The 26,301-nt window shown below is 52.8% G+C and overlaps 8 protein-coding genes across 8 annotated transcripts; 4 read left to right on the top strand and 4 right to left on the bottom strand.

Annotated features, from left to right (window-relative positions):
- Window positions 1-380: 380 nt before the first annotated feature.
- Window positions 381-3,343, bottom strand: QC762_510320 (uncharacterized protein; the record flags this gene model as incomplete). The annotated part of the gene is made up of 1 exon (XM_062891440.1): window positions 381-3,343. A coding segment is annotated over one exon (2,961 nt), but the record flags the coding sequence as incomplete, so codon positions are not given.
- Window positions 3,344-3,848: 505 nt separating this feature from the next.
- On the bottom strand, window positions 3,849-4,967 carry QC762_510330 (uncharacterized protein; the record flags this gene model as incomplete). The annotated part of the gene is made up of 1 exon (XM_062891441.1): window positions 3,849-4,967. One exon carries the CDS (start codon window positions 4,965-4,967, stop codon window positions 3,849-3,851), a length of 1,119 nt encoding a protein of 372 aa, XP_062742936.1.
- Window positions 4,968-5,879: 912 nt separating this feature from the next.
- QC762_510335 (uncharacterized protein) lies at window positions 5,880-6,551 on the top strand (the record flags this gene model as incomplete). The annotated part of the gene is made up of 2 exons (XM_062891442.1): window positions 5,880-6,051; window positions 6,208-6,551. 2 exons carry the CDS (start codon window positions 5,880-5,882, stop codon window positions 6,549-6,551), a joined length of 516 nt encoding a protein of 171 aa, XP_062742935.1.
- A 1,941-nt stretch (window positions 6,552-8,492) lies between these two features.
- Window positions 8,493-9,465, top strand: QC762_510340 (uncharacterized protein; the record flags this gene model as incomplete). The annotated part of the gene is made up of 1 exon (XM_062891443.1): window positions 8,493-9,465. The coding sequence occupies exon 1, from the start codon at window positions 8,539-8,541 to the stop codon at window positions 9,463-9,465; it is 927 nt and encodes a 308-aa protein (XP_062742934.1). The 5' UTR covers window positions 8,493-8,538.
- A 3,531-nt stretch (window positions 9,466-12,996) lies between these two features.
- On the top strand, window positions 12,997-13,545 carry QC762_510350 (uncharacterized protein; the record flags this gene model as incomplete). Its single annotated transcript, XM_062891444.1, has 2 exons — window positions 12,997-13,032; window positions 13,093-13,545. 2 exons carry the CDS (start codon window positions 12,997-12,999, stop codon window positions 13,543-13,545), a joined length of 489 nt encoding a protein of 162 aa, XP_062742933.1.
- A 1,687-nt stretch (window positions 13,546-15,232) lies between these two features.
- On the bottom strand, window positions 15,233-16,765 carry QC762_510360 (uncharacterized protein; the record flags this gene model as incomplete). The annotated part of the gene is made up of 1 exon (XM_062891445.1): window positions 15,233-16,765. The coding sequence occupies one exon, from the start codon at window positions 16,763-16,765 to the stop codon at window positions 15,233-15,235; it is 1,533 nt and encodes a 510-aa protein (XP_062742932.1).
- Window positions 16,766-20,277: 3,512 nt separating this feature from the next.
- On the top strand, window positions 20,278-21,226 carry QC762_510380 (uncharacterized protein; the record flags this gene model as incomplete). The annotated part of the gene is made up of 3 exons (XM_062891446.1): window positions 20,278-20,928; window positions 20,985-21,127; window positions 21,181-21,226. The coding sequence occupies 3 exons, from the start codon at window positions 20,278-20,280 to the stop codon at window positions 21,224-21,226; spliced, it is 840 nt and encodes a 279-aa protein (XP_062742931.1).
- A 187-nt stretch (window positions 21,227-21,413) lies between these two features.
- QC762_510390 (uncharacterized protein) lies at window positions 21,414-21,806 on the bottom strand (the record flags this gene model as incomplete). Its single annotated transcript, XM_062891447.1, has 1 exon — window positions 21,414-21,806. One exon carries the CDS (start codon window positions 21,804-21,806, stop codon window positions 21,414-21,416), a length of 393 nt encoding a protein of 130 aa, XP_062742930.1.
- Between the last annotated feature and the right edge of the window lie 4,495 nt (window positions 21,807-26,301).

The following is a 26,301-nucleotide window of genomic DNA, read 5'->3' as shown; positions in this document are numbered from 1 at the left end:
AGGACTATTCAATGCTCGGCCCGTTTGGCTGTGTCACGGCATGCTGTAATAAATCGAGGCAATAGACACGAGAAAGTTTGCGACGTGGACGATTGCTCGTGGTAGCGAAGATATCGGTGAGGGGGAAGGTGAGGCGTAGTTCTCTTCGTACCTGAACAGCGAGATGCGGTCTCAGTCTACCTCGTGTGAGACAATCAGGTCAGAACATTCGTCAGTATCACAACCAATGACAACACGCGAATACCGTAACACCTTCCAGAAAAGTCCCTCCAATGATATGGATCTCCAAGGCGGCTGCCCGTTCTGTCTTTTCTGTGTCTTTCGGTAGCATCCGACCCGACAACTGAATCGTGATTGGTATCGTTTACATGCAACTTCAACTACACCACCAAATCCAACAACACCCCGTACTCATCCTCATTCTCCCTCCTGACCTCCACCGTCCCATGCGTCTTTGTCTTCACCGACATCGTGTTCCCCTTAAACCACACCAAAACACTCTTCTTGGCATCATTGCCAGAGATCTTGTACATCGGCCCTTCGGCATGAACGTTTTTCTCAGGCATAAACTGCAAATCATTCTCCTGGCACCACTCCTCCATGACCTGTCTGAACGAAACCTCCCTTGGCGGCTCCCCAACAGGCGTTTCCACCAGTGGTTCAGGTTTCCTTGTCTTATGCTCCCTATCCCGCCTTTCACTCCTGAGAGCAGGGCCCTTCTCTGGTGGCTTGAGCTCATCCTTCGCCCTATCGCCCAAATCAAGCGCCTTCTCAATGAGACCAGTACCCTTCTCAAACTCCGCCGTGATGGATGGCAACACTCTAATCTCCTCGGGGAAAACCTCCCCCTGCCACCACTCAAACCACTGACCAATCTCATCATAGTTGGCATCTTCCAGCAAAAGCCATTGGTAAAGCGCCTCATGCCACATGGGGAACACCTCCGCCACCAGCACCTCCCCAATCATGGTCGGACTCACAAACTCCAACCACTCAAACACCCTATCCAACACCTTCATGTACGGCTCTTGGTCTCGCGGATCAACCTTGAAGCTCTTCCCAAGATACCTCGCCAAACCAGGCAAAAGATGGTTCATCACCAGCGGCCCCCACTGGTCGCTCTTATTACTGCTTCCACGCAGCACTTGTTTCCAGGGTTTCAAGCCGGGAATGACACCCCTCTTGAACTCCCACGAGTCAATGAGCTGTCTGAACTTGCGCTTGACATCTGCCACCAGACCAGACGAGCTTCTTGGGTCGAGATGGACCGAAGGCAAATACGGCAGCCAGGGAAAGATCCAAGTGTGAGGGAGGTGCTCGCTGTGTCGTTTTGGTTGCCACTTCTGAACAGCCTCCTCCAGCTTGCGAATGATATCTTGTAGAAGCTGAGTGCGGACAAAGCCAGGCAGGAGGTCATCCCAAGCTTCTAGCACAGCAATGAGCTGGTCTGGTTCCCGGACGTTCCATTCGCGGACTGCGCTGGTGACGGTTCGGTACCACAACTCGTACATCATTGTTTCGTAGGGGTTGGCGGTCGGTCGGCGGTACGTCTTTTTGATTTGTTGGTCGAGACTGAGCAAGCCTCGGATAGACTTGAGACCATCGACGAAGCTTGGTTTAGGTTCCTCGAGAGGATCCCAGAGCTGGCGGTATTGATTGAAGGCTGGGTGGATGGCAGCGACGACGAGGGATGTGAGCTCTTCCTTGATCTGAGGTAACATCTTGTCGGACAGAGACGAGTAAGTATCACTGAGCCCTGAAATGATGCGACCCAGTCGATAGTTGAGATCAGCCTTGCGGTCAATCTCGCCGCTCTCGGTTGGGTTGGACGCTGCAGCGCAGGCACTGGTGAGTGATTGATTGCCTTGCAACGTTGTGGCCAGCTCTTCCATCTCTTGCCTTTCTTGTTTCAACTGCAGCTCAATGTATGCCTTGCGCTCTTGTAAGCTCTGCCATTCCTCAAGAATAGCCATGAAGTCGTTTTGGGCACGGCGGACGAGCTTCCGGGATTCGGCCGTTTCAGCAGACTCAACAGGCGCAGTACCACCAGTGGGGGTCATCAAGCCTGACGAGGTGGTCAGCATCTTTTTGCCGGGACCGGTCAGATCCAAGATAGGGGTAAACGCGTCGGGAATATTGAGGCCGGGGGCGGCCTTCTTGATCTCATCCATTGTCAGGTACTTTGGCTTCTGGCGTTTGGGCGTGCTTGCGCCACTACCTGTACCACTGCCCAGTCCACCAGACAGAGCCTTCTTCCTGCGCGCGGCCTTCTTTTTCTTTTCCTCCTCTTCCGAGTCAATAACCTCCTCGCCCCTGAGACGTGCTTGTCGTTTCTCTTCTTGCCTTTCCTGTTCAGTCTTTTCCTTGACAGCACCGAGACCGGCGCCTTGTGGGCGCAGGTTGGCCTCGATGACAATGTTTCGACCCTGGCCCTCCTTTCCAAGACCTTTTCCTTCCTGATAACCCATCTTGGCCATCATTCTCGCCGCGAAAGAATTGGTATTGGTCTTGATCTTCCCACCTTTACCCTTTGTGAACGCGCTCGCCGCAGGTACGCGCGGTTTCGCTGGTTCATCGTCGTCACGGTTTAGAAGAGTTGGACCTCTCGCCGACATTGGCACAAACCCAGTTCCCAGAGGGTTGCTAGGATCTACTTTTGACTTGACGAATGGCATCGCCTTCAAGACGGCGCTTTTTAGAGGCTTCTGTTGTTGCGTTGGGGGGGTCCACCCGAGACCTTGGGCAGCGGCAGCAGCCTCACCACCACCACCAAAGCCCAGGCCGATGCCTCCCATGTCCTCGTCTTCATCGTCTTCGTCTTCGTCTCCGTCGGCGGCGGTGGCAGTCGAGGTCATCATGGTAGGTTTTCCATCGTCATCCCACTCGGCGTACTCATCATCCTTATCGTCTTCCTTGTCCTCATCATCGTCTTCGTCTTCAACCGGGCCGGGCTTCACGTTGCTCGACGATACGAAGCTAACGCCCTTGTTGCGCAATGGCTTGTGTTTCCATTTTCGACTGGGCCCTTCATCTTCGCTTTCGGATCCGAAAATTCCAAGGGCGGCGCTCTCTTTTGCATGGCGGCCGGTGCGCCTTCGTTTTCGGGGGTTGTGATCGGCGAATTCATCGTCGTGGTGGTTGGTCGAGGGTATCAAATATTCATCATCTTCAGCGTCGGACTCTGAGGAGGAATAATCGGCGGCCGTGGCCTTTGTGAATGTTGTTGGATCAAAGGGCATCTTGCCGTTATCTTGGATGAGGAGGTGTAAAAAAAAAAAAATTAAAAAAAAGGAAGGAAGCGCAACAATTCTTGTCTTGTGTTGTAGTCGGTGTTCGTTGCGCGCTGGAGCATGGAGGACCGAGGACGCAAGTGGCCTGTGGCGTCAGAACTTTTGGCGCGGTTCGCTGTTCCCTGCTGGGGAGTGTGGCGCGCACTGTGTTTGTCTGGGCTCCTTATCTTATCAGCCCACTGATGCCTGCTGAGCCCCACCGAGCGGGCACTGGAAAGCTTGTCCCGACCTCCACAATCATCATCATCACTGTCATATCCAGTGAAGCAAATCATTATTTATTTGTATGCAATTCAATCGAGGTTGTCTCGTGTTCTATATTATCCTATTGAGCTGGGTATCTAGTATCTTCTTTTCGACGCTCCTCGTCCTCCATCGTCCTCTGTCGTTCTCCGTCGCTTGATGATTGCTCGGCTCTCGCTGTCTACGGCCATTCCGACTCATTCCAGTCATGTCTCATTCATCCCGAACGCCAAGATGATCGTTTTTCCCCAATGTCGCCTGTTGCGCCCAAGAAATACATGTACAGAAAGAAACACAGAAAACTACCACCACGCATCAGCAAGCGATGGCGCTGACATTGACCACCACCCGTTGCTTCTTTGGTGCGCTGGAAGACACCATCTGGACCCCTGTCTTCTTGCGCAACCGCAGCTCCAAGAAGTGCTCAACAACATTGATCACCTGGTCCTCGTAGCTGGCAAACTTGAAGCCGAACGTCTCCTCGGTTAGACTTGCGTCGATGGGAAGAGGCGTTGTCTTGACGCTGCCACCCGTCACCAGCAGCTTTGTCTTGATGGCCTCGGGAAACTCCCGCTTGGCGATGGCAATGGCATCGTTCCACCGCGCCGACTGACTGAGAATGTAGCTCTGGTTTCCGAGAACCGTCGGGTCCAGTGCCGACACGTGCGCCCGAGCCACATCAGAGGCATGCACTGTCGCGCCCGCATACGGCCCAAACCGCTTGCCCAGCAGCAGCGCCAGTACCACCGAGTTGGTGCCCTGCATGGCTTGTCCTGCTGTGGTAGCCGTGTCGTTGCGCCCCAACACGAAGCCTGGGTGAAGGTGCACGACATCGAACGGTGGCCTCTCACGCTCCATCCACGCCTCGGCATGGTGCAGCGCTGCAACCTTGGATGCCGCATAGGCAGCAAACTCGGATTCGTACGGTCCAGGGGCAAACGGGATGCGGTCATTGGGAGACACAGGCTTGGAAGGGTCTCGCTTCCGTCTGCCCGTCAGCTCGTCCATGGGAACCAAGGCAATGAAGGAGCTGGTGATCACGACACGACGGACCGTCCCACCGAGGTTGGCTGCTTCCAGGAGGCTGATGGTACCACGCACAGCTGGCTGGATGAAATGCGCATCGTGTTGACTGAGCGGTACGCCGTTACCACCTGAGGCCAGTGGCGAAGCAATGTGGATGATGTGTGTTGCGCCCTCGACAGCGTTGTCGTAAGCACCGGGGACCGTGATATCGGGCACAATGATGAAGGAGAGTCGGTGTCCTGGGTTGAGTGCCTGGATCTGTGGTCTTGCAAGAACAGCAGCAGCTTTGGCATGGGATCGAACGGCGGCCCGGACCCGGTATCCCTCTCGAAGCAGTTGCACCAGAGTCCACGACCCTACATGGCCCGTGGCCCCTGTTATCAATACCAAATCTTTTGGCGAAACCATATTGTGTGTGTATGTGTGTGTGTGTTGGTGAGTTGGTTGGTATTTGTTGGAATGATGGCTGATAGATGGAAGGATCTGGGAGGTATCAGACCAGACAACGAGGGTGTCCGTCGGCGGCATATATACAACAGCAACAACACCCTCCCCCCCCTTGACGGGGCGTACCAAGACGATTGGGTACCCTTTCGGAGACAAGGCAGAGAGACCTGGTGTCTCGTTCCAAAGGGCGCGGCTCTCTGGCACCGCCTGTATTGCTGTGGCCAGACCCGCCAACCATGGTACTCAGCTGAGCGCTAGTGGGCGCCAACGGGACAGCCGACCAGTGGCGTGGCGTGAAATCTCAGTCGACCGCATACTAACATGCGCACCTCAGGAACTTGTGATGATGGAGTCTAGACTCCAGCTGCTCGCCGAGTTTGACGCCTCTTCACTCGTGTCGAGTTGTCGTTGTCGCTTCTCCGTCCGTCTGCAATACATCAAGAGGCTAGGAACATCGCTGACGGATCATTGCCCTCTCCTGGGACTGGCCTGCGAGCTAAACCGTCTCATGCCGTCACCGCCCATGCTGGTGGCTCCTCGCATAATCTGGGACGATGTGGCTTGCCAGCCACGCAAGCTTGACATGTGAGGGCTTCATGTCTGAGGGGGAGGCTCGTTTATCGGAGTCTGCCGCTCCGACATCCGACCTGCAAGACATTTTGGTCCCAGCCTGAGACCTCACGCGGGGTGTCAGCTTCTGGTCCCAAGACAGCCATGAGAAATATCTACGCTTCGGCCGAGAGGTGACGCAGTTGTCGCAAATCGGTTCTAGGGAGTGAGTGGCCTCGTGGCGTTGGCGTTTGGGTATCTGCATGCTTGGATGAACCACAGCCCCTGTCTTGGAAGCAGCATCTTGACTACGCAAGCCCTCCGATGACTGTTTTGATCCCACAAGAGACCTCCACAGACTTTGCATCAGAGACAGGCGCGGCACCGCAGGCAAGCCCGGGCGCGAGGTGTCTCCCCCGGCACCGGCTTCAGACGGCACTTGCTGACACCCAGTGTCCACTGTTACACGACCTGCATCCTTCCCAATTTGACAACGGTACGTATGCGGCGGGGGGGGGGGGGTAACAAGACGGGACTTTTGACGCACAGGGGTTGTCCCCCGACTGACAAGGACCACCCCCAGCTCCAAGCACACGCGCGTAAATGGAAAATGTCCGACATGAACGACATCTCTTCTGGCACCACTTTGCAGCCGCCAGATCTTGTCCACCCCGACTGAAGGCTCGGTCGGTTATTTCCTCCTCCTTCGCCTCCGAATCGTGCTCTGTTTACGACTCGCAAATTCCCTTCCACACTCTGTTCGTCTTTGCCGGGAGAAATTCTAACCGCCAGAATCACATCATTCATGACTGTCCCATTCCACTTGCTCGGGACCGAAGAGGGGCACACCCCGTTCACATCCCACTCCGCTCCGTCATCGCCATCACGGCAATAGCTGTTGTACTAGACACCCCGATCCTCCTCTCCGAGACCAAGCCGCTTCAACGTTTTTTCGCACCGTCGCCCTACCGTCCAGTCCTAACCCAAAGCTGTTAAAATCTCCGCCCCCGTCAGCTCCGGTGTTAGGGTGATTGGCAGTTGGTCGCGGTCTCACAAAGATCGAGCGAGCCAGTTTGCGCTGCTTGGCGGTTATGCTGTTTTGATCGTCAGGGGGGACAGACGTCATTTGCATCAAACAGCCTCTGAACGGTTGGGCTTGCAGGGTGGCGCGACGCCAGTGGCGGTTGAGGCGTTACCGTTGACGGCCGTAAGGCAATCAATCTGCTCTGGGGGCAGGTTGTGTGTTGAGATGGCGTGTGGGATTGATTGAAGAATATCAAAGACGGTTGTCCAAGGTCTTCAAGTCGGTGTACGGTTGCTCCAGCCTGGCTAGAATGGGTTCCGGACAGGGCAAGCGGACGGGCCGACTGATGACGGCATCGCCGCCGAAATCACCATGTCTTTTGTTGCTTGCTGGCGTACTCGGAGAGAATGAGGCTATGGAGTGATATCATGCGAGCCCAGCTGGCTCACAGTGGGCCTGTTATCGAAGAGCACTCAGGATTGGGGCCATCTGTCATGCCATACCAACAAGACCTCTGGCTTTCCATTATTTCACGTGCTCTTTCTTTTAACGTGCTTGCAACTCTGGAGTAATTGATACGAGTCCATAGGCAACCTGTCCTTCATGAATAATACACTCCAGGAAACTCCGTTCAGGTTAGAGTGAATCGATCAGTTCGACTGTCAATGTCGAGACTCTTGGTAGCGACTCGCTATCGCCACTAGCGAGCAAGACACCTTTCCAAGCGGAGCTGTAAAGGGGCATATCTTGTGGTACTTCAAACTTGCAGGTCGCATCTTATGTGGCGGAGATTACCTTGAGGCCCATATAGCGATGTTAAGAAACTCAGGGCCAAGTTGCAGGGTCATGGTCTCGTCTATGGGTATGTCAGAGGTAAGCTGAGATTCCACGCTGTGTGCGCCGTGGCTTCAGCCCCTTTTGATAGGTACCTACTCGAGTCACCACTGGTGGCAAACCCACATGCTATGCAACGCCGCCCCTCCAGCACGACCCGTGCAGTGTATTCTCCTCACCCTTCAGAATATACAGCCCTTTCCAAGACACTTAAAATTAACTCTACACGAGGACTGGCTTCTGATGTTGCTGACGGGGACATGTATCGTGGCAAAAGGCCTACAAAATGGGTTGTTGAAACTGCGCGGAAGAACTTTTGGATTTCCCGTCTTGGATCATATCAAGCCAGGACAACTGTTAACAGGTAAAAAGCCCCCTTTAGAGATATATGATGACCATGAGGGACATCAACCAGCTAGAGAAGGCAACTCTGCTCAAAAAGTCTAGTTTTTTCCACATCAAAACTCGCCTCATTGGCTCCGCATTTCATCAGCAACACATATTCTCTGACCGAGCTGTCACACTTCCTCTCCCTACCTACCCTGCACTCACTACCTATTTGCACGAATAAAGCCAAGTGGTTCATTCCTAAGTAGGTGAATCTAACAGGATCTATGAACTGGGTGCCTGTCTGGTTGGAATCCTGCAACTCCAAAACTGCACGTTGATAAGCCAGCCACGATCATTGGTTAGCTACCACCACAACTCCCCTCCATTTCATACCAACCTCTTGATTGTGAAGAAAAGGCCACGCTGCAGCCAGCAACTAGTGCGCCATTTATAAACACAACAACCCCAGTTAATCCCTTCAACCCCTCGATGCTATTCCCTAGCGCCAATCGCGCCATAACAACCTTCCTCATTAAGATGGCGTAGTTTCAACGGGACAATAGTTGTGTAGAGCTTACTTCCAGGGGTAAGGCGTGACATGCATACGTGGGTATTCACCTTGGAGCTAGGCGCGGGCCGTCATTGGTATTCTAAAGCCCATAACACTGGGATGCCGCACTGAATACACACATAAACACCCAGCCTCATCTATCACCACCCACCCCGTCTCCCCTTTTTCTTTTCCATCTCTTCCCCTCACCCTCTTCCTCCCTCTCGCCTTCCCAAACCAGGAAAATGCACCCCCTCACCCTCCTCCTTCCCCTTTCCCTCCCACTCACCCTCGCCCAACTCCCCTCTTCCCCCCGTTTCGACCTCACCAAACCCTCCTACGACCTCTTCCGCCACAAAACCCTCCACGACTCCACCGTCCAACAGTCCTTCACCTTCGACAACCCCAACGCGCGCCTCTTCGTCTCCCAGCGCCGCAACGGCGCCGATTCCTCCCTCGGCAACCTCTGCATAACCCAGCTCGACTTTTCCGGCAACCAAGTAGGGTATATGCACCTGACTGGCTTCGGCCACGGCGTCTCCTTCGGCGCGCAAGCAGTCGGCACCTCCACCTACCTCTGGACAGAAGTTGACGCCAACTCCAACGGCTACGGCACCCGCCTAGCCCGTTTCAAATTCACCTCCGGAACCTCCCTCTCAGCCTCAAGTCCCACCCTCCAAAAATTCAAACCCATCCCAGCAGCAACCGAATTCACCTGCTCAATCGACCCAGTAAACAACCGTCTAATAGTGCGTTATCACCTCCCCGGATCAGGCAAGCACATGGCCGTCTACACCCTCGCCGCCGCCACAGCAGGCGACTTTTCGTCCTCCTTGGTAAATTTCAAAATCCCGACAATCACCACGCTCGGCGGCGCGTTTCAGGGGTACGCCGCGCATGGCAGGCACTTATACCTCTTATGGGGCGACAGCTACGACGTCACAGGGGGCAGCGTCAACTCTCAAGTGGCAACTGTCGACATGAACACTGGGTTGCTGGTGCAAGGACCGACGTTGACAAAGGCGGGAGAGAGTCTTGTTTTCAGGGAAGCAGAGGGCATGGCCGTCTATCGGACGGCAGCGGGCCAGACAAGATTATTTTTGGGCTTCGCGAGCGGTGTTGCGGGGGATAGGAGGTCGAATTTGTTTTTTAAGAATGCTACTATTGACTAGGAAGGTGTGGCGGGGGTGGGGGTGGTGGAGGGACAAGAGATGGGGCATCATCATCATCACTATCTATCCTTTTCGTCTTGGAGATGGGGTCGAATAATTGCAAGCTGACCAGATGGTTAGCACAAGTTTCAGCTAGGTCTCTCCGACGATGGTGTGACATATCTTTTTGGCTGTAGTCATCGATCTTTTCTTTTAACATCGGGGGTTACCCAGCGTTCTGAGAAAAATAACAAGATTCCTAAATAAAAAGAAAAAAAAAATGAAAAGGGGCCTCAGTGTTAGCCTTCACTTCCCCACAACACTAGTATGCCAACTTCTCCCCCCGTGTCCCCCCATGATGTGACATCAAAGAGACAAAATTCCTGCTCAGTCACCGGCGGCAGCGACCAGTTCAAGCCCTCCAAATGTCAACGCCATCATACTCACGTGCTTGGCAGCGAAACAAAAAAGAAGCCAGAATCGGACCGACAGCCAAAATGTCCAAAAAACCAAACACGCTCGGCCTAGGGTAACTCTAAAAGTTACCATGACACCCCCAGAGTCATTCGCGCAAACCTGGGCTACTCCTAGCATCTCTTGCGCGACCCCTAATTGGAAAACCAAAATCTCGGGGGGAGGAAAGTCGAAGAAGATAAAAAAACAAAGGTGGAAAATGGAGCGAGGAGTAACGAGGATGTGGAAGGAAGAGTCGAGTGGGAAATCAATGAAAATGAACAGGTCGGAACTTGGCAGTCGAGAAAGTCGAAGGACGGAATGGAGAGAAGGCCGGCAAAACAAGAATAAAATTAAGCGAGTACCTAATGGGTGTGGTGGAGGGGTAGTGTGTGATAATGAGGAAGGAAACGAGGGAGTGGAAAACACGAAAAGAGAAAGATGGAAGAGCTCTTCGGCTTGACAGGAAAGCGGGGGATAGTGCGGTCGTGGACAGCAGGATTGTTATTGATGTTCACATGGAATTTCCATCTCTCTAGGTACCCTTACCCCCTTCCTCGAAACAACCCAGCTGTTTGGGAAGACGCGCCCTCTGGAAACCTGTCACCCGCACGTGGGATCAGCACATGTCCACAATGAGACGCATCTCTCTCGCGCGCTGATATGCTCATCAGGGACCCAGTCCCTGACCGCGGGGGGAGCATGCCTTGTGGTTCTCGGTCCTTCAACCTCGGTGGTGTCGTTGTTGGCGGCGTTGTTGTAAATGAAATCTGCCCGCATGCAGTATCAGTCCATGTCAACGGCGGACGATGTTGAATCGCCGGGTGCTCTACTCTGCGGGTCAGGCATAACTGATGTGTTGTCGACATTGCTCTTGTTGGAGTTGTTGTGAGACATGTTGTTGATGTTGGCGTAGCATTGCATCCAAATACTTGGACCACATGATGGAGGTGAATTATGAAAGGATGAAAATGAAGAGATGGCAACGGGAGCAGAACAGGCTTGATTGTTACTTGTCTCTGCATGGCCTATGCACGCTAACAAATACTTCAAACTCGCCGGCCCAGAAGCCCGATTTCACCCAACAGAGAAACTGGTAGGCGGCCTGAGGCTCTGGAGCTGGGCACACAGCCAAAACCCCGCTGATAAAACTTAAAACGCTGCAGATTTTGGTTGCTTGGATCCAGTTCGGTGCCTGGAAGACTCTGATTCCCGCCTCGACGAGTGGAGCATTGGTCACCGGGATGGATTGCAGAGGAGACGATGAAGACAGCCGCAGTCGTGTGATGGCTTGATCAAGCATCATCTGAGCTGTTTCCTGGATATTATCGGCTCTGCCTGTTAACAAGCTGCATCAAACGCCTCTAGTTGTGAAACGACGTTTGGTGTCCTTCCGATACGGATAGTTCACGAAAGAGGCCACGAAGCAACTTGTGAGGTCATGGGTATTCAAACATGGCTCACTCTATTCTAAGGCTGGTTCAGCCTTCTCCTCATCATCACCATACTCGATCCAACTCAAGAAAAAGAAGCATCATCCATCATGTGCACCACCATAGACATCACCTGCTCCGGCTGCACCAAGAAAATCGGGCAAAGCACGAAGGAATGCGACGAGCCGCTTGGGTGTAGGAAGATCACTAGAAGGAAGGAGACGAGGCTTTGCGATGAGTGTAAGGAAAAGGAGGAGGCTCGAGAGAGGGGGGGAAAGTTACTGCCGAGGATGATGAAGAGGGTTGGGTTTTTTTTTTTCGGGATAGTGGGTGGTGGGCAAGACATATCGGCTAGGACTCGGGTGAAATGAGGAGAACGTGACTCTGCTTCCCAGGTCTGTTGCCTTAATATATCAAGTTTCTGCCTTGGAATTGTTCCAGGAGTGGAAGGTGGCTGTGACCGTGACAATCAGGCGTCTCGATGATGGTGTCTGTGAAGTGCTGATCGCTACGTTTACAAGACATGTCGCATTCAGACGAGGTAGTCGCTCTTGCTCATATGACACTGGCTTGGTCCATGCTTTAATACTTTTCAACCCTCCGGGTTTCAAGTCACCCACTTCGTGACCTGGACGACAGCCCACAGCCAGCTGTCTAGGTAACACTTGATAGGACACCGTTTGCACAGTTTTCTCCTTCGGCTGATCAGGATGCTTCACTTCCGGGCCCATCGCCAAATCACCCCGCCAGGTAATCCATGAGGGTCGCACGTGCTGGTTAACACCGGGCACGGACAAGCTCATGGTGGCGCTATCTTGATCCGCGCTGCTGACGCGGGTGACTACGTGCAACTACAGTCGTCTTTTCCGGGCCTGACCCCAAATGCCTAGGTATTTCAACATGGCGACTCCCTTGCCAAAACCACTTCATCTTCCACAGACACAACCGTTCCGAGGATCCAAAACAAAAACGCACCTTAGACTTCGCGTACACGCCTTACCCAAATCAGTGACAATCAGACCTGAACACCTACCTACCTACACAAACGCAAAGATCGACAGTCATATGCAAATGCTGGAACGAGAGTTGCGTGGGATGCAACGTTTTTCTACGGAGAGCGAAAGTGGCTTGCTGGTATGAAGGTACCAAGAGATGCAGAAAGGTCGAAACGGCGCCCCAGACAAACGGCTATTGTCATGGGTGCAAAGCAAAAGCGAAAGAGAGAGCGAAGGAGAAATAGGTTGGGCTAGTGCTAGGGGATAGGTTGCCGGAGTGAGAGGCTAGGCTGGTCTGGCCGTGGTTGTCGATTGGTGGGATTCAGATTCGTGGGTGGAGGTGCTAAGTCACCTTTGGGATGTTGGACATGGTCTTTGATGCAATGCTTAGGAAGGTTTCAATACACTGGGTGTTTGATTACTTGAATTTATGCAACAGTGACTTTTGATGTGCTGGAAGTGATGGCCGAGGCTGCGAGGCTGCGAGTAGAGCAAGGCAATTGAGAAGCGGATCGACCGACCAATAGAAATGCAGTAATAGCTAGCGTCGAGGCTCTAGCCCCACCATAAGGGAAATCCCCGCCGCCACGTCACTCTCTCTTTCATTTTACACCACTCTTCAGCAACAACACCACTCCTCCAGCGCCGCACCCCACAACCGCAACGACACCATGGACACTTCATTCTATCTAGTCACGATTTTTATCGTACTCTGGGTACCGTCCATCCCCCGGTTGATATCCTTCTGTGCTGACATCTACGTCTAGATCCTAAAGCGACTCTTTACACCCACCACGCCCATCCCTGAAACTTCGGGCAAAGTCTACAAAATAGCCAACGCCGCCGAGTTTGACACCCTCCTGTCCTCCGCCAAGCATGTGGTAGTAGACTTTTACGCAGACTGGTGTCCGCCTTGTCGCGCCATTGCACCATACTTCTCCGAGCTGGCCGACAAGCACTCTTCAGACGGCCAGCTTGCTTTCGCCAAGGTGAATGTCGACCACGTTGATAACATTGCCTCGCGGTATGGGGTGTCTGCGATGCCGACTTTTGTGTTCTTTGAGAATGGTGCGCCGGAGGGGGTGGCGGTTCAGGGAATGACAGCTCGCCCGTCGGTGCCTTTGACGGGTGATGGGTTGGTGGAGAGGGTACGGGGTGCTGATCGTGCGGCGTTGAAGGCTGTGGTTGAGGTTTTGGCGGGGAAGGGTAGGGGGGAGTGATGGGGTTGGGTTGGAGGATGGCTTTGTAAGTGGGCTGGGGGAGATGGCGTGTGGGGAGAGTTTGGTGTTGTGGTGTCTCTCTTCCTATACAATGATTGGCAGGGGAAAAGTGAATTAACCAATTTTATATTGTGAACCGTGCTTCAGAAGTGAATTAAGAGGTCTTAAACTATTATCAACGGCTATTCTGTTTCCTTCAAGACATCTAAAGATAGGGGATACGCGTTCGACAGGTATGCTTTCAACTTCCATTTACTATTGTAAGGCCTTTAAAGATAACGTACGTTATAAGCGAGCGACCAATATAAGCGAGCGACCACTTTTTTCACGCGACGCGTAACCTCACCCTCAAACCTAATTTTCTCAACAATCTAAAATGCCATCTACTTCAGAGGAAGCCCATATAATCTTAGCCCTTAAAACTCTTCAAAATGATAAAAACCTAAGTGTATCAGCTGCAGCTAAAATGTATAACGTCGATCGCAGCACGCTTAGACACCGCCGCGCCAGCCGGCCTGTACGACGCGATACAACACCCAATTCGAAAAAGCTGACTCAATCGGAAGAGGAAGCTATTGTCTGATATATTATTGAGCTATGTACGCGATATTTTCCACCAAGACTGCGTAGTGTGGAAGATATGGCCAACTATTTGCTCAACGAACGCGGTGCGCCTCCTGCTGGCAAGCTCTGGGCTCACAACTTCGTCAAACGCCAGCCAGAGCTCCAGACGCGCTATAGACATAGATACGACTACCAGAGGGCCTTGTGCCGTACGATCCAGAGAGGGTGCTTTCCAAGCTGGATGTGAAGCTTCGTATGCCAACACCTCCGACCCCCCGGCCCGGCACCCCACAACCTTGGGTCTTCCAGACACCACACAACCCTCGAGAAGCCGAATCGCAGTCAACGCTCATTAAGACTCGGATTTCCAACCATCAAAATAGTTCCCCAACTTCGATATTAGCTTCTGTGGACCAGCTTGCCAAGGGTACAACAGCTATAATGCATCGAGTGGCTCTCCTCGAGTCAGAGGTCGCTTCGCTCCGTAAGGCCAACGAGGCACTAAGCAAACGCCGGAGAGCCAAAAAAACACGCGTACGTCTCGGAGGATCACTTACTGTGCAGGATGCACACGATCTACTGGATAACAAGGCCGTGGGTGGAGAGGGAGTGCAAGAAACGCAGCCGGATGGTAGTGGTGCAGGGTGTCACGGCAGGGCAGACCACTGCGCCAAACCTGTTGTGATTGCTATCAAAAGCTACAAGTGAGCCAAGCTTCCTGGCTTGGCTCGCTCCAGTGGTATATATATGGTGACGCCGCCACAGCCGTCACACCAACTCCTATTCATGACCTTTGAAGGTTTTTTATTTGTTTTCAAAGGCCTAAAAATTGTACTTCGAGCTATACATCACAATATAATAGAGGTTATTTTACTCTTATATGCGAGTAATTTCATAAGGGGATGATACTCTATTCCCGTGACTTTTTGATAGCAAGTGTGAACCTTTTCCATCCCATAATTTATATTCTTCTTTCTCTGTTTGTACAAATATCTACCAAGTATTAGATCTCAAAATCGTCTCAGCATAACCATATTCCCACACGAGCGAGCGCATCCCCCCTCAAGCAAACGCATCCCCATCCCCCCTCCCCCTCCCAGCCCCCGCGAGGAAACGAATCCACTCACGCAAGCAAACGAGCACCCCTCCTCGCCACCTCTCTCAAAAAACGGTTCGGGCCCTGGTAGCCTTGGTACTCATCAATGTACCCCCTCGCCGACTTGCCCCTCTCATCCACCGCCCTGTCCAAATCCACCCCCGTCCTGATCAGAGCAACCGCGCACGCCATCCGCCGCGTCAACTGGGAGAAGCTCACGCCGAGGTGCGAGGTCCCAGCCACGTGGTGATACCTGAGGTCGACGACACCGTTGCAGATGTCGTGGAGGTTTTTGAGGAGGAAGATCAGGGGGTCTTCCGACCTGCAGGCGGGGTTGCGGATGAGGAGGAGGGAGAGGACTTGGACGTCGAGCCTGAGAGTGGCTTCGTTGATGTAGAGGGTTGTGACGGGGCAGGGGAGGGGGTGGCAGGAGAAGATCGTAAGGGCGGGGAGGTTGGAGGTGCAGATTGCGTATTGGAGGGGGTCGCGGCAGTGGGGGTAGCCTCGGTGACCGGCTAGACCGCCGAGGTTGGTGTTCTTGTCTTTGGGCTTGCAGGTGGCGTGTTGGAGGAGGCCGGTGGGGGATTCGAGTCTTGGGTTTGTTGGTACAGGGCGGCAGGGAAGCGGGGTGCTTTTCTGGAGAAGCTTCTCCAGGATTGCTGAGCTGACATGGTTGGCTTTGGTTAGGGAGACTGCCATGATGAGTATCTCTGGTCGGATGATTCCTTCAATATTCAGGTCAAGGAGAGCCGAGACGATTCTGAGCTCGGCCGCGAGGACTGCCTCCTCCAAACAAACTGTGGCCACCATGATGCGGTGGGACCCGTAACAGGGGTGCCACCGGCGGGCATCTACCATTTCGAGGAGGTGATCCCGGTTAATTTCGAGGGACCAGAAGTCCCATGCCAGCTGGGAAACGTCCCGTTGCTTCAAGCCTTTGCACGATCCTCGAAGATCATGTGATGGGGCATCAGTTCCACTGTAGCAAAGGCAGTTGAAATCGTCCGTCTCGAGGATCTTTACCGGGCTCAAAGCACACTCCCGTAGTAGTGCCAAAGTCCATGCAAGCGCAATGGGGCTTCGCAGGGCCCGGAACTGTGGTTGTCCCGGTGATAACGCCAGTAGGTTCAACCAATCTGTTCGTCTGAAGTGACAAAAGATTTCCACGGGGCTGATCATCAGCGAGTAGATCATGCCCTGAAACATCCAGAGAATGTCGGCAGCCGGTGGAACATTGCCGTAGCTCATCAAGATTTCGAACAGAGAAAAGTCTCGCGACCAGAACGCATGCTGGAGGGGCGACCAAGGCCAGGTCTCGGCCGGTCGTGTTGGGGTGGCGACGGGGGATTGCTTGCACAACAACCACGACTCATAATGCTGCGGCAAGGGGTTTAACACCACCGTTGAGTCCGAGGCGAGGTACGGCATATTCTTCTCGATGCTCGATATTGTCGGAATCCTCATTGAGCCTGATATGAGGCTAGGATTGGCGTGACGGCTCATGAACATGTGAGCCAGATTCTCCTTGTCTTCCTCGGCAAGATACCAGTCTCGCCTCATCCCAACCTGGGTTACTCGGCCCTTAGATTCGGCGGATCGACGGTATCTCGAGGGAATGGCAAGCCGTAACAGTGCCGAGTCGCTGCCAACAGGACTGATTTGCGCACCGCTGTCAAGGAGTAATGTGACGCATTTCTGGAGGCCTCGACAGATGGGTTGGTTGCGGGGGCGCTTCGTCCCGGGTGGAAATATGTGAAACGGGCAGCTACAGTGGCCGTATCCTAGGGTAGCAACCAGGGCTGTGATGCCGTGGGCGTCGGGTTCATTGACTGATGACCCGCGGTCGAGGAGATAATCAACAATATCTGGGAGGCTGGATAGGATAGTTCTGTTAGCACTAGAGACTACCGCCACCAGGTACTAGAGGTAGACATACTGTTCTGCCGCGGCCGCGACCAACGGCGGGGTTTTGTGTACAGATATCATACTGGCGTTCAAGTTGGCTCCAGCTTGAACCAGTCTCTGAACCAACATGAAGCGTTGGTGCTCATAACCGCGATACTCTACTTCCTTCTGGGCAGCAGTCCTGCCCGGAGGCTTCCACATAGTACTTGCTTCTTTGGTCCTGAGTTTCAAGATTCGGAAGCTGATCTTTCCCTGGTTCGGAGAGGAGGCGAGACAAATGTCGAGGGCCCGAAGGCCATAGTACGAGGTGTGATTCGGATTCCAGGCAAACATGCGCTGGGGTGGTCGAGCAATTGTGGTGGTGTTTACATTGGCGCCGCGGTCGAGCAGCTCTTTGACAGCAGACAAATTGCCAGCAATGGCGGCATGGATTAAAGGGGTGTAACCCCTGCTGAGGTCGTCGTCGATATCGGCTCCGGCCTGTAGGAGACGATCCACAATATCCCCTGGAAAAATTGGTCAGCTATTCATCTGAAACTGCCAGATGAAAACGGAAGGTTCGGAGGACTTACAGTGGTCTTTGAGATAGGCGTGCCAAATCGGTGTCAGGCATTGCTCCTCTAGATTTTCCACTAGGTAATTGACCTTGTCGTTTCGATTCAGTATCGAATCCAGCAACTTCAGGTGCCTATTCCTTGCCAGCAAGTGAGTGGGTGAACATCTTGTCTTAACAGCCCTGGCATGGGTGGGGGCGTCTTTGACGGTCAGTTCAACGTAGTAGGTGCTTCTCAATGGGCAATCCATCTCTGGCAGGAGCTTGAAGAAGAAATTGATTATGTCTTCATGACCGATGCACAAGGCCATGTGGAGCGCATTGAGCGATGGCCATGTCGCGTCTCCTTGATTCAGCGTCCACCGAATCCCGGGGCCATCGATGACGCAGTGACACAGTCGGTTTGAAGTCTGGTCGTGCCATTCCAACGGGCCGTTCAGCCTGAGGGTGATGTATTTGACCAGCTCCGCGTTGCCTGACAGAATGGCGAGATGGATTGGGTATGCGGTCCTCTCCGTCCTTGGCTGTTCTTCATCATCCAGGTCGACGTTCGATAGAAACAGTTTTCTGGGCTTGACCACCTCTTGGCTTGAAGGGAGAAAGTACTTGGCCGTGTTTGGTGTCATAACCCAGGTATGAGGCAGACCCAAGCCATGATTCAACTCGCGGATCCGATTCCCGGTGGGTGGCCCATCGTTGAGGGCTAGAAGGCGCCGGACCACAGCCTCACGGCCATACCGACAACCCCAGTAGAAAACTTCTGGTTCCTCTGCTTGTGGATGGTGCCATAGATAGTGATCGATGATTTCCCGAAAGCCGCGACAGGTCTGACCAAGAGCGGCTAATGATGCCAGCTTGTTGGCGTCCCGTAGCCGTTCGACAATGTCGCGGAGTAACTCGACAGGCAACTTCCGGATGGGACCCGAGGAAGACATGCTTGAACGGCTACAAAAGAGCTCTTCATCAGTACGATCTAGACCCCTGAAACGTTTTAGGCGCTCGTTACATACCTTGCGTGGGCGGTCGAGGTGTTGAGGTAACCGCAGGGGCAGAGCGTGGTAAAGTTGCAATCGGATGGGACAGGTTTCTCAAGACAAAAAGTTGTAGTGGAAAAGCAAGAAAGGGCGAACAGGTAAACGCGATGGGGTTAGGTCCTGCAACTGTCGCGTCCAGTTTAGGTAGTCAATTTGGAAGGACAACAGAGAAGTTGTGGGTCTCCTCTGTGACCCGGGGAATCTATTAGGTTGCTCTAGCTCTGGTTTGCAATCCCCGTAGGGGAGACGCCTTGGATAACAGTGAATGGGCTTCCACGGAAGGCTCTGGAAACCTCACCTAGCATGACTAGCTCTCAACTGATAGTTGAAAGATTTCGTCGGATAGCTGAACATTTTCTCGGAACCTCACGGTTGCTTCTGGTTCAGTCTTTACCTTATTCGGTGCCGTCTATTGCATGCCCCGTTTGGAGACGAAAGAGTCCCCAATACGAAGTTCGACACCGTTTTCAAATCAAACCCGACTTTAATCACAGCCGTTATTCCATGTTGTCGGAACCTAGCTGCTCTCCAACCACCGGCTCACTCTAAAACAGGTCTCCGTACCCGTTCTAACCAATAATCTCCTCAAATAGCACTGCAAGATGATACCAGGCATCATGTAGGCACCATGATAGTGATCAAGATTCTGGTCGATTCACTGTGTGACAGGCGTGGGAAGAGGCCCACTACTAAGATCCTGCTCTCTTTTTCCAGCCTGAACTATAGCCTGTTTCTTCCTTCCTTCCTTCCCATAAGCACCACCGACAACATCACGTTTTCGAATAAGTTGTCACAATCATTTTCCCCAAGTTTCCAGGTTGGGATCAAGTGAAGATACTGGGCAATTCACTTACAAGTGATTCATCTCCTCTTCGTGTCGGACGCTCTCCTTCGGACTCTCAAGTGAATTAAACGCCCATCCAGGAATCTGATGACACACTGAGCTCACAACAAACAGCTGCAGCAGCTGACCATCCCCAGCTGAAAGCCTTGGCAAAATGGACATCTTCTGCGGCTCTTTCCATGCGTTTACCCCCTTATTCCGACAACAGATTTGTATATTAGCCTACAAACTCCTCGTACAATTTGAGCGGTGCAAAAACGATTGCCGGTGTGCACGGCCCACTCCCTACCTCCCATTTGCGCGGATCTCGCGTCGGCTGCACGATAAATTGCTTGCGCATTCACGACCACCACACAGGTCTCGGGAGTGGCCGACGGAGGAGAATTATCCGTGTAAATGGACGTCGTGGTGATGAATCAACAAAGTATAAAACCGGTCATTGGGTACACGATGTGCAGAAGCGCACCAACCAATGTTGTGGCAACTTTCACACCTTCAGGGCAACATGCGTCACATCATCTGCTCCATCATTCTAGCAGCTGCCCATGTGGCACAGGGCAAACCACTGTTAGCCCTACAGCACCACAGCCCTGAAGCGCGGCAAGCTCCAGCGACCAACTTCACAGATTACCTCTACACCTATGTCCCCTCCCCACTCTCCCCCATGTAGCTAACCAGAAATGCTAACAGCACCCAGTTCACCGGCGAACGCCTCCCAGACGGCGAACAAGTCTACATGGCCATCAGCAACAACAACGACCCAACCACCTGGACCACCCTCAACAAAGGTGACCCCGTCCTAACCACCTCCTTCGGCATGGGCGGCATCCGCGACCCATCCCTCATCATCGCGCCCGACCGGTCAAAGTTTTGGCTCCTCGCCACAGATCTCAAAGTCTGGGGCCGCGGCTGGAACAATGGGACTTGCTACACCTGCAACGGATCAAAGTCTATCCACGTCTGGGAATCAAACGATCTCGCGAGATGGACCGGGCCGATGTTCACGACGGTGGCTCCCCCTGAAGCAGCGATGGCTTGGGCTCCGGACGCGATTTGGGATCCGGTGAAGAACAAGTTCTTGGTTTATTTCACGAGCAAGTTGGATGGTCAGCTTGTGCTTATGAAGGCGCATACGGAGGATTTCAAGACGTTTACACGGGCGGAGGAGTTTAATCGGTTGGGGATGGATGCTACTATTGCTTTGGAAGGGGAGACGGGGAAGTACTACTGGTTTAGTAAGCATGGGCCTGATGATTTGATTCAGCAGAATGTGGCGGACAGTCCGGAGGGGCCGTGGAAGACGGTTAGCGAAAGGATTGGTGCTGATGGAGGCATGCCGGCCGGGGAGGGACCGTTGGTGTTTAGGGATAACAGGGATCCGAAGAAGGTCAGTCAGTCACTATGAGGAAGCACAGAGAGGGGGCTCTACTAACTTTGAGACAGTGGCATCTGTGGATCGACGACTACATGCGTGGTGACGGCGGCTACCTTCCATTCACAACAAACGATATTTCCAAGGGCAAGTGGACGGTCGTCAAGAACGCAAAGCTACCAAAGAATCCCAGGCACGGATACGTAACTCCTATGTGAGTGTCCCATTCCTAGATCAGTCCGTTCCAACGTCGACTAACTGCCATAGTACCGCGGCTGAGCGAGCGAGACTTGTCGCTGCCTATGGTGTATAGGTAGCCTTCTATAAACCCCCCATTAGAAATCAGTTACCACCCACCGTGGACCCCTCTCTTTCTTACAATCCCAACATTGCAACACAAACTCAACCCTCTCCTGATGATCCCCAACCCAGGCAGGCAAGACCTGGAAATTTATCTCCTGATCTTGCAAGAATTCGCAAAACACCCTATGCATGGCAATTCAATCATCCACATCCTCCGGCTTCAACCTAACCCCATCATCCGACTGGATCAATTGGTTGGCCCGTCTTTCTTCTACATATCGCAAGGGGTAGGCGATTGGGTCAGCTCCTGATCTGTCGGAGATGAACCATTGCCCGGTTTGGGTGGCTTGTCTCTTGGCGGAGGCTTGTGCTTGTAGGATCAGGCTTTGGAGCTGGATGCTTCTGTCTGGGTTGACGACGTCGGCTACTGTGAAGGAGTGCTGCTTGATAACTGTGCGGGCGACTTCGATGATCAGGACTGGCGGTTCGTGGGAGGAGTTGGACTCAAAATTGGCGTGGAGGTTTTTGACGAGGGTTGTTTTGCCTGTGCATTGAGCGCCGATGATGTAGATGTTTGGTGGTTGGGACATTGTTTGGTAGGGCGCAATTCAACTGTAGGTAGTCGGCTGTGCTTGGTGGACTTTTTCCAGGCTTTCGATGCTGGAACGACGTGGAGATAAATGTGGGTGGTAGATGAAAATGATGTAGGTACTCGTCTCGATGATCTTCGATGTAAGGGATGGTCGAAAATTGGCGCTTTGAGCCAGTCAGGTGAGATATGCACTGAGGCCTGCTGCAGGAGGTGCAAGTACGTATCAACTGCGAGCTCCAGCTCCGACAGTTTAGCTGCTCTTGTGTGGCCTGCCCCTCCTCAAAACCCAGCACCTGTGCCCTGGACCTGCCTTCAGTAGACGCCAGTTCCTTTCTTATTGTCGCTACATCTCCCTCCCAAATATCTCGACTGCCATGAGTGGCAAACTTGCAAGCTTCAAACACCAACTCCAGGATTGGATGAGGTTAGATGATCGAGAATGGAGGTACACCATCCCCAACCTGCCCGGGCCCGACAAGCTCGACAATGCTCGACTCATCAAAACAGTGAGCTTGGTCATGACCGGTGGCAAGCACGAAATCAACTTCACCCTGGTCAAGGTACAAGACAATCGAGCTATCCGCGGCGAGCCACTCAACAAGTTCCTCGTCGTCTCTCTCGCCGAGCTGCGTGCTCCGCCTGGACGACGACCACCCCGCTCTGCTGCAGCAACATCCACAGACGACTCGCTTCAAACATCCACGCCCCGAGAATGTACCGACTACGCTACTCGACTTCTCAGGACCGGCATTTCCATTCAAAGTGTCCACTACAATTTCTACGGCCACAGCAACAGCCAGCTCAAATCTCGAACCTGCTTTCTCTATGCCAGTTCACCCGAAGAGATCTCCTGCAAGGTTAACAGCTTAGGCGACTTTTCGAAAATGAAGACAGTTGCCAAAAAGGCCAAGCGTATAAGTCTCCTGTTCTCTACCGGATCGGTAGCAATGCTCATCCCGCCCGAACGCGTCGAGGACATCCCCGATATCGAAACAGCCGATTACATCTTTACCGACGGCTGTGGCCTCATCTCACCTAATCTCGCGCGGGAACTGGCAAGACGTGATCGAATCATTTTTCACAACAGACGATACACCCCGTCCGCGTTCCAAATACGCTACCGCGGTTACAAGGGTGTTGTGGAAGTCGATCAGACCATGCCGCGACCGAAGAACAAGAGCTCCGACACCCCTCCGATCTGGCTCAAGCTGCGCAAATCAATGAAGAAGTTCTCTGGTATCGACGATTGCTTCTTTTCTGTCGTCGAGTACTCCAAACCATACACCTACGGGTATCTCAACGACAAAGTCCATCCTCCTTCTCTCCGAGGCATGGGTGAAGTTGAAGGCTGACATACGTGGAAACATGAAGCAGGCGCGCATATAATGCTACTATCGGTTCCCATCATCTACATCTCTTGCACGAGTGTGAAAGCGGTACGTCGAAGACTAGATACCTACCTTAGAGATCAAACCTTTAACTCCGTTCAAAATACTCGTCTGGAGGCTGTTTGTCGTAACCATCACTCACAACAGGCTGATCATCCTCACGTTCATTGCGCCACAGCCGCTAGAATATCCTTGATGATAGTCCCAGTCATCACCATCGGTCACAGCTGACGGGTCAGGTTCAACTTCAAGAGCCTCCATACACTCCTCGTCCGAGGCCAGTTCGTCATCAGTATCGTCATGCTCGGGCCGGCATAAATCGTACCAGAGGTTCCACAGGAAACGAACGCACCCGTAAGCCTCCTTTGCAGCATCGGGGCGGTCCATGTTAAGGATGGCTCTGATGGGGCCAATAAATTGCAGAATGTGGAGTCTGAACGGGAGGAGGGGGGTCGGCGCGGCGGTGATTGGGATATGGGAGGTAGGAGTCGTCGATGCGCTTTTTCAGCTCATCAGACGCAGGCCTTGGGCGACCGTTCCTGGTGGTTGTACTACGGATCTAACAGCTGTATGGAGGTCTGAAATGACGGGTCAATAATGGTGCAAATCTCGAACGCAAGAAACAGGTTACGCCTAGCCTTTGACCTTTGTGGATTGTTCAGCAATGAACCCGACCGTGAGCCGTTTTATAGATTTCACATCCCGTATCTCTGTCAAGGTACTCTGGCGCCTGCTGGGTCGGTACCGCCACTCGGGCTGAATTATAACCTGAATGTGCGGCGTAAGGTCTGAGAAAGGCAAGGTTAGCTGTTAAGGGATACCGTCAATATAAGCCGTACGGAGTCTACGTAATGTAGGTGCAGAGCAACATACCAGAGAGTCGGTGGTTCTTAATGATAAAAGATCCAAGAATATCATGAATCTGGGAGATCAAACGAAAGTGCTACCTCTTTCCAACGAAGCGACGAATGGACGAGGGGACGTTTCGGACGTAGTTGTAGTGCATCCATTCTTCCACAGTCTTCCTCCTCAGCCGTCTGGCTGCCGACTTTTGGTTTGGAGGTCCTTTCGTAGGGAGGATTGGTCCATAAACAAGAGGAAAGACTGAGGGTGGGCACTGGCGACCAGGGCTGATAGTATTGGCTTCTCCCCATCGTTGGTATGCAGTAAATGATGCGGAAAAGCTTAGATTGTTGAACGAGAAAGGAATGTTGTTGGCGGTGGGTGGAGGAATGATTACCCCTTTGCCTAGAAAATATAGAGATGGGATCTGCAATGTTTGTTGACGATGGGGTCTATGTATGAGCCAGTTGCTTCGACTTAGGTAGGTACCTTGATTGCCCCGTAAGTTTTATATTTCAGCTAAGTAATGCTTAGTCTCGCGGGTTTTTCTCGAGATACTTTAGCCGCTGCTGTCTGGTGTCTAGACGAGCTTGGAACGTTTCTTCATTCCATCCCGCCAGTCATTGTTTCCATTGCGCAAGTCTTTTCGAGCTTGTCCACCCTTGTCTTCATGGTGTTGATACACAACACTCGCAATGAAGACCGCGATGAAGACCGCGACGTTAAGAGGTATAACCGTCCTCGTTCTCTCCCTCCTCAGTATATCACCATTGCTTCGTTTCAAATACCGAGCCATACGCCTCAGCAAGGGCGTCTTTATGATCAATTTCGGAAATCTCTCGAATGGGCTCAATGAACCGCGCGGTTTCTCTGGCTATGTCGTCGTTACTGACACCGCTATGCGTGCGATCGTAGTTTTCTACGTTTTTTCGCTGGCGTGATTGCAACAACCACCGCTCTGTTCACTTACCAGCCCGTATCTTGGCTTCTTCCTCGAGCCTTTCCAGCTCAGCTTTCCACGCCCAGCGATGTCCGGCTCCCTTTCTTTTCCCAATCAAATCGGTTATCAGCTCGTCAAGCTGAACATCTCTGTCGGCAGAGCCATATAAATCATGACAGACGGAGGCCTCGTTGAACTACAAAGCCCGAAGCTCAAAAACAAGCATGTAAGCCTGCTCCCTAAGTATCGATGAGCAGCAATGGGAAACAAGAGAAAGTGATACGACGCTCCGCAGATCCTAACGCCACCTCAGAACCAGGACCTTTCCATCAGCCATTGCCCACATACACTCTCAGTTGTAGCGCAAGCGGCCTGACTCCGGAGAGCTCTCTAACCTTGGAAGAACTCCACACATGATCCCCAACAGTCGCCGTGACTCGTCAAACCACGATTCCGAGGTGTGTTCCCCCAAACAGGAGACCTGTCGTGCTCGCCATTCCGCAGTCATTTTGTCCAAGTCGCCTTCCACATCCCAGCAGGGCCCCAAATTGTCTCCAACGACCGATAATTTCTCCCAGTACCTCATCAAACCAACGGACGGCCCAGTCCGAGCCACCAGGCAATCGGTCAGTTTCGGACCACTTCTTCCCGGAACACGACCAGTAACCCTTCAGAACCATTGCCAACTCGTAGCTTTCTTTGTAAACATGCTCCTCCTCGAAGCTCAGAAAGAGTCTCCAGAAAGGGAGTAAACTTTTCTAGCCCTTGGGTCAGGGTCGAATTGTACATACCAGCTGTTGAAGACACCGTTTCATAGAGAGGTGCTGTTGCAGCATGGATGCGCAATCTGAATTGTTTGGCAAGGGACAACGACCCAATATGTTGGCGAAGAAGCATCATGAGTCGAGGTTTTGGCGCCAGTATATCCATGCGATGTCATTAGTGATCGATGAGCAAATTGGCGGTTTGTCCAGCAAGGAAGATACAGCATGCCACCACTCACATTCAATATCGTGATCTTTTTCGCAAGCTCCTCCTCAACGAGCTCCTGGAAATGGAGTGAATACAAGTCAGCCATACCCATCGCGTCTGCCAGGTTGCTCGGGATTTCGTCGCGCCAAAGGTTCCATTTTCTTTCGAGGCCAAGAACAGCATCAGGACCACCCAGGCCGTGTTTTGGTGAAGCAAACGGTAGATTGTCCCTTTGGGTGACTTGTGATGTAGCGACCGAGTCGCGTTGTCCAGCGACCAGCTGTCGGTTGTCCTCGCCCTCTGCTGGGTGCCCCGCCGGGCTTGTGGGTGAGGCTACTCGCTTGCTACTG

Source organism: Podospora pseudocomata, chromosome 5 (genome assembly GCF_035222375.1).
Source record: "Podospora pseudocomata strain CBS 415.72m chromosome 5, whole genome shotgun sequence".
In the NCBI taxonomy this organism is placed as follows: domain Eukaryota; kingdom Fungi; phylum Ascomycota; class Sordariomycetes; order Sordariales; family Podosporaceae; genus Podospora; species Podospora pseudocomata.
Note: the sequence above shows the minus strand (reverse complement) of the source record. Positions and strands in the feature narration are given on the sequence as shown.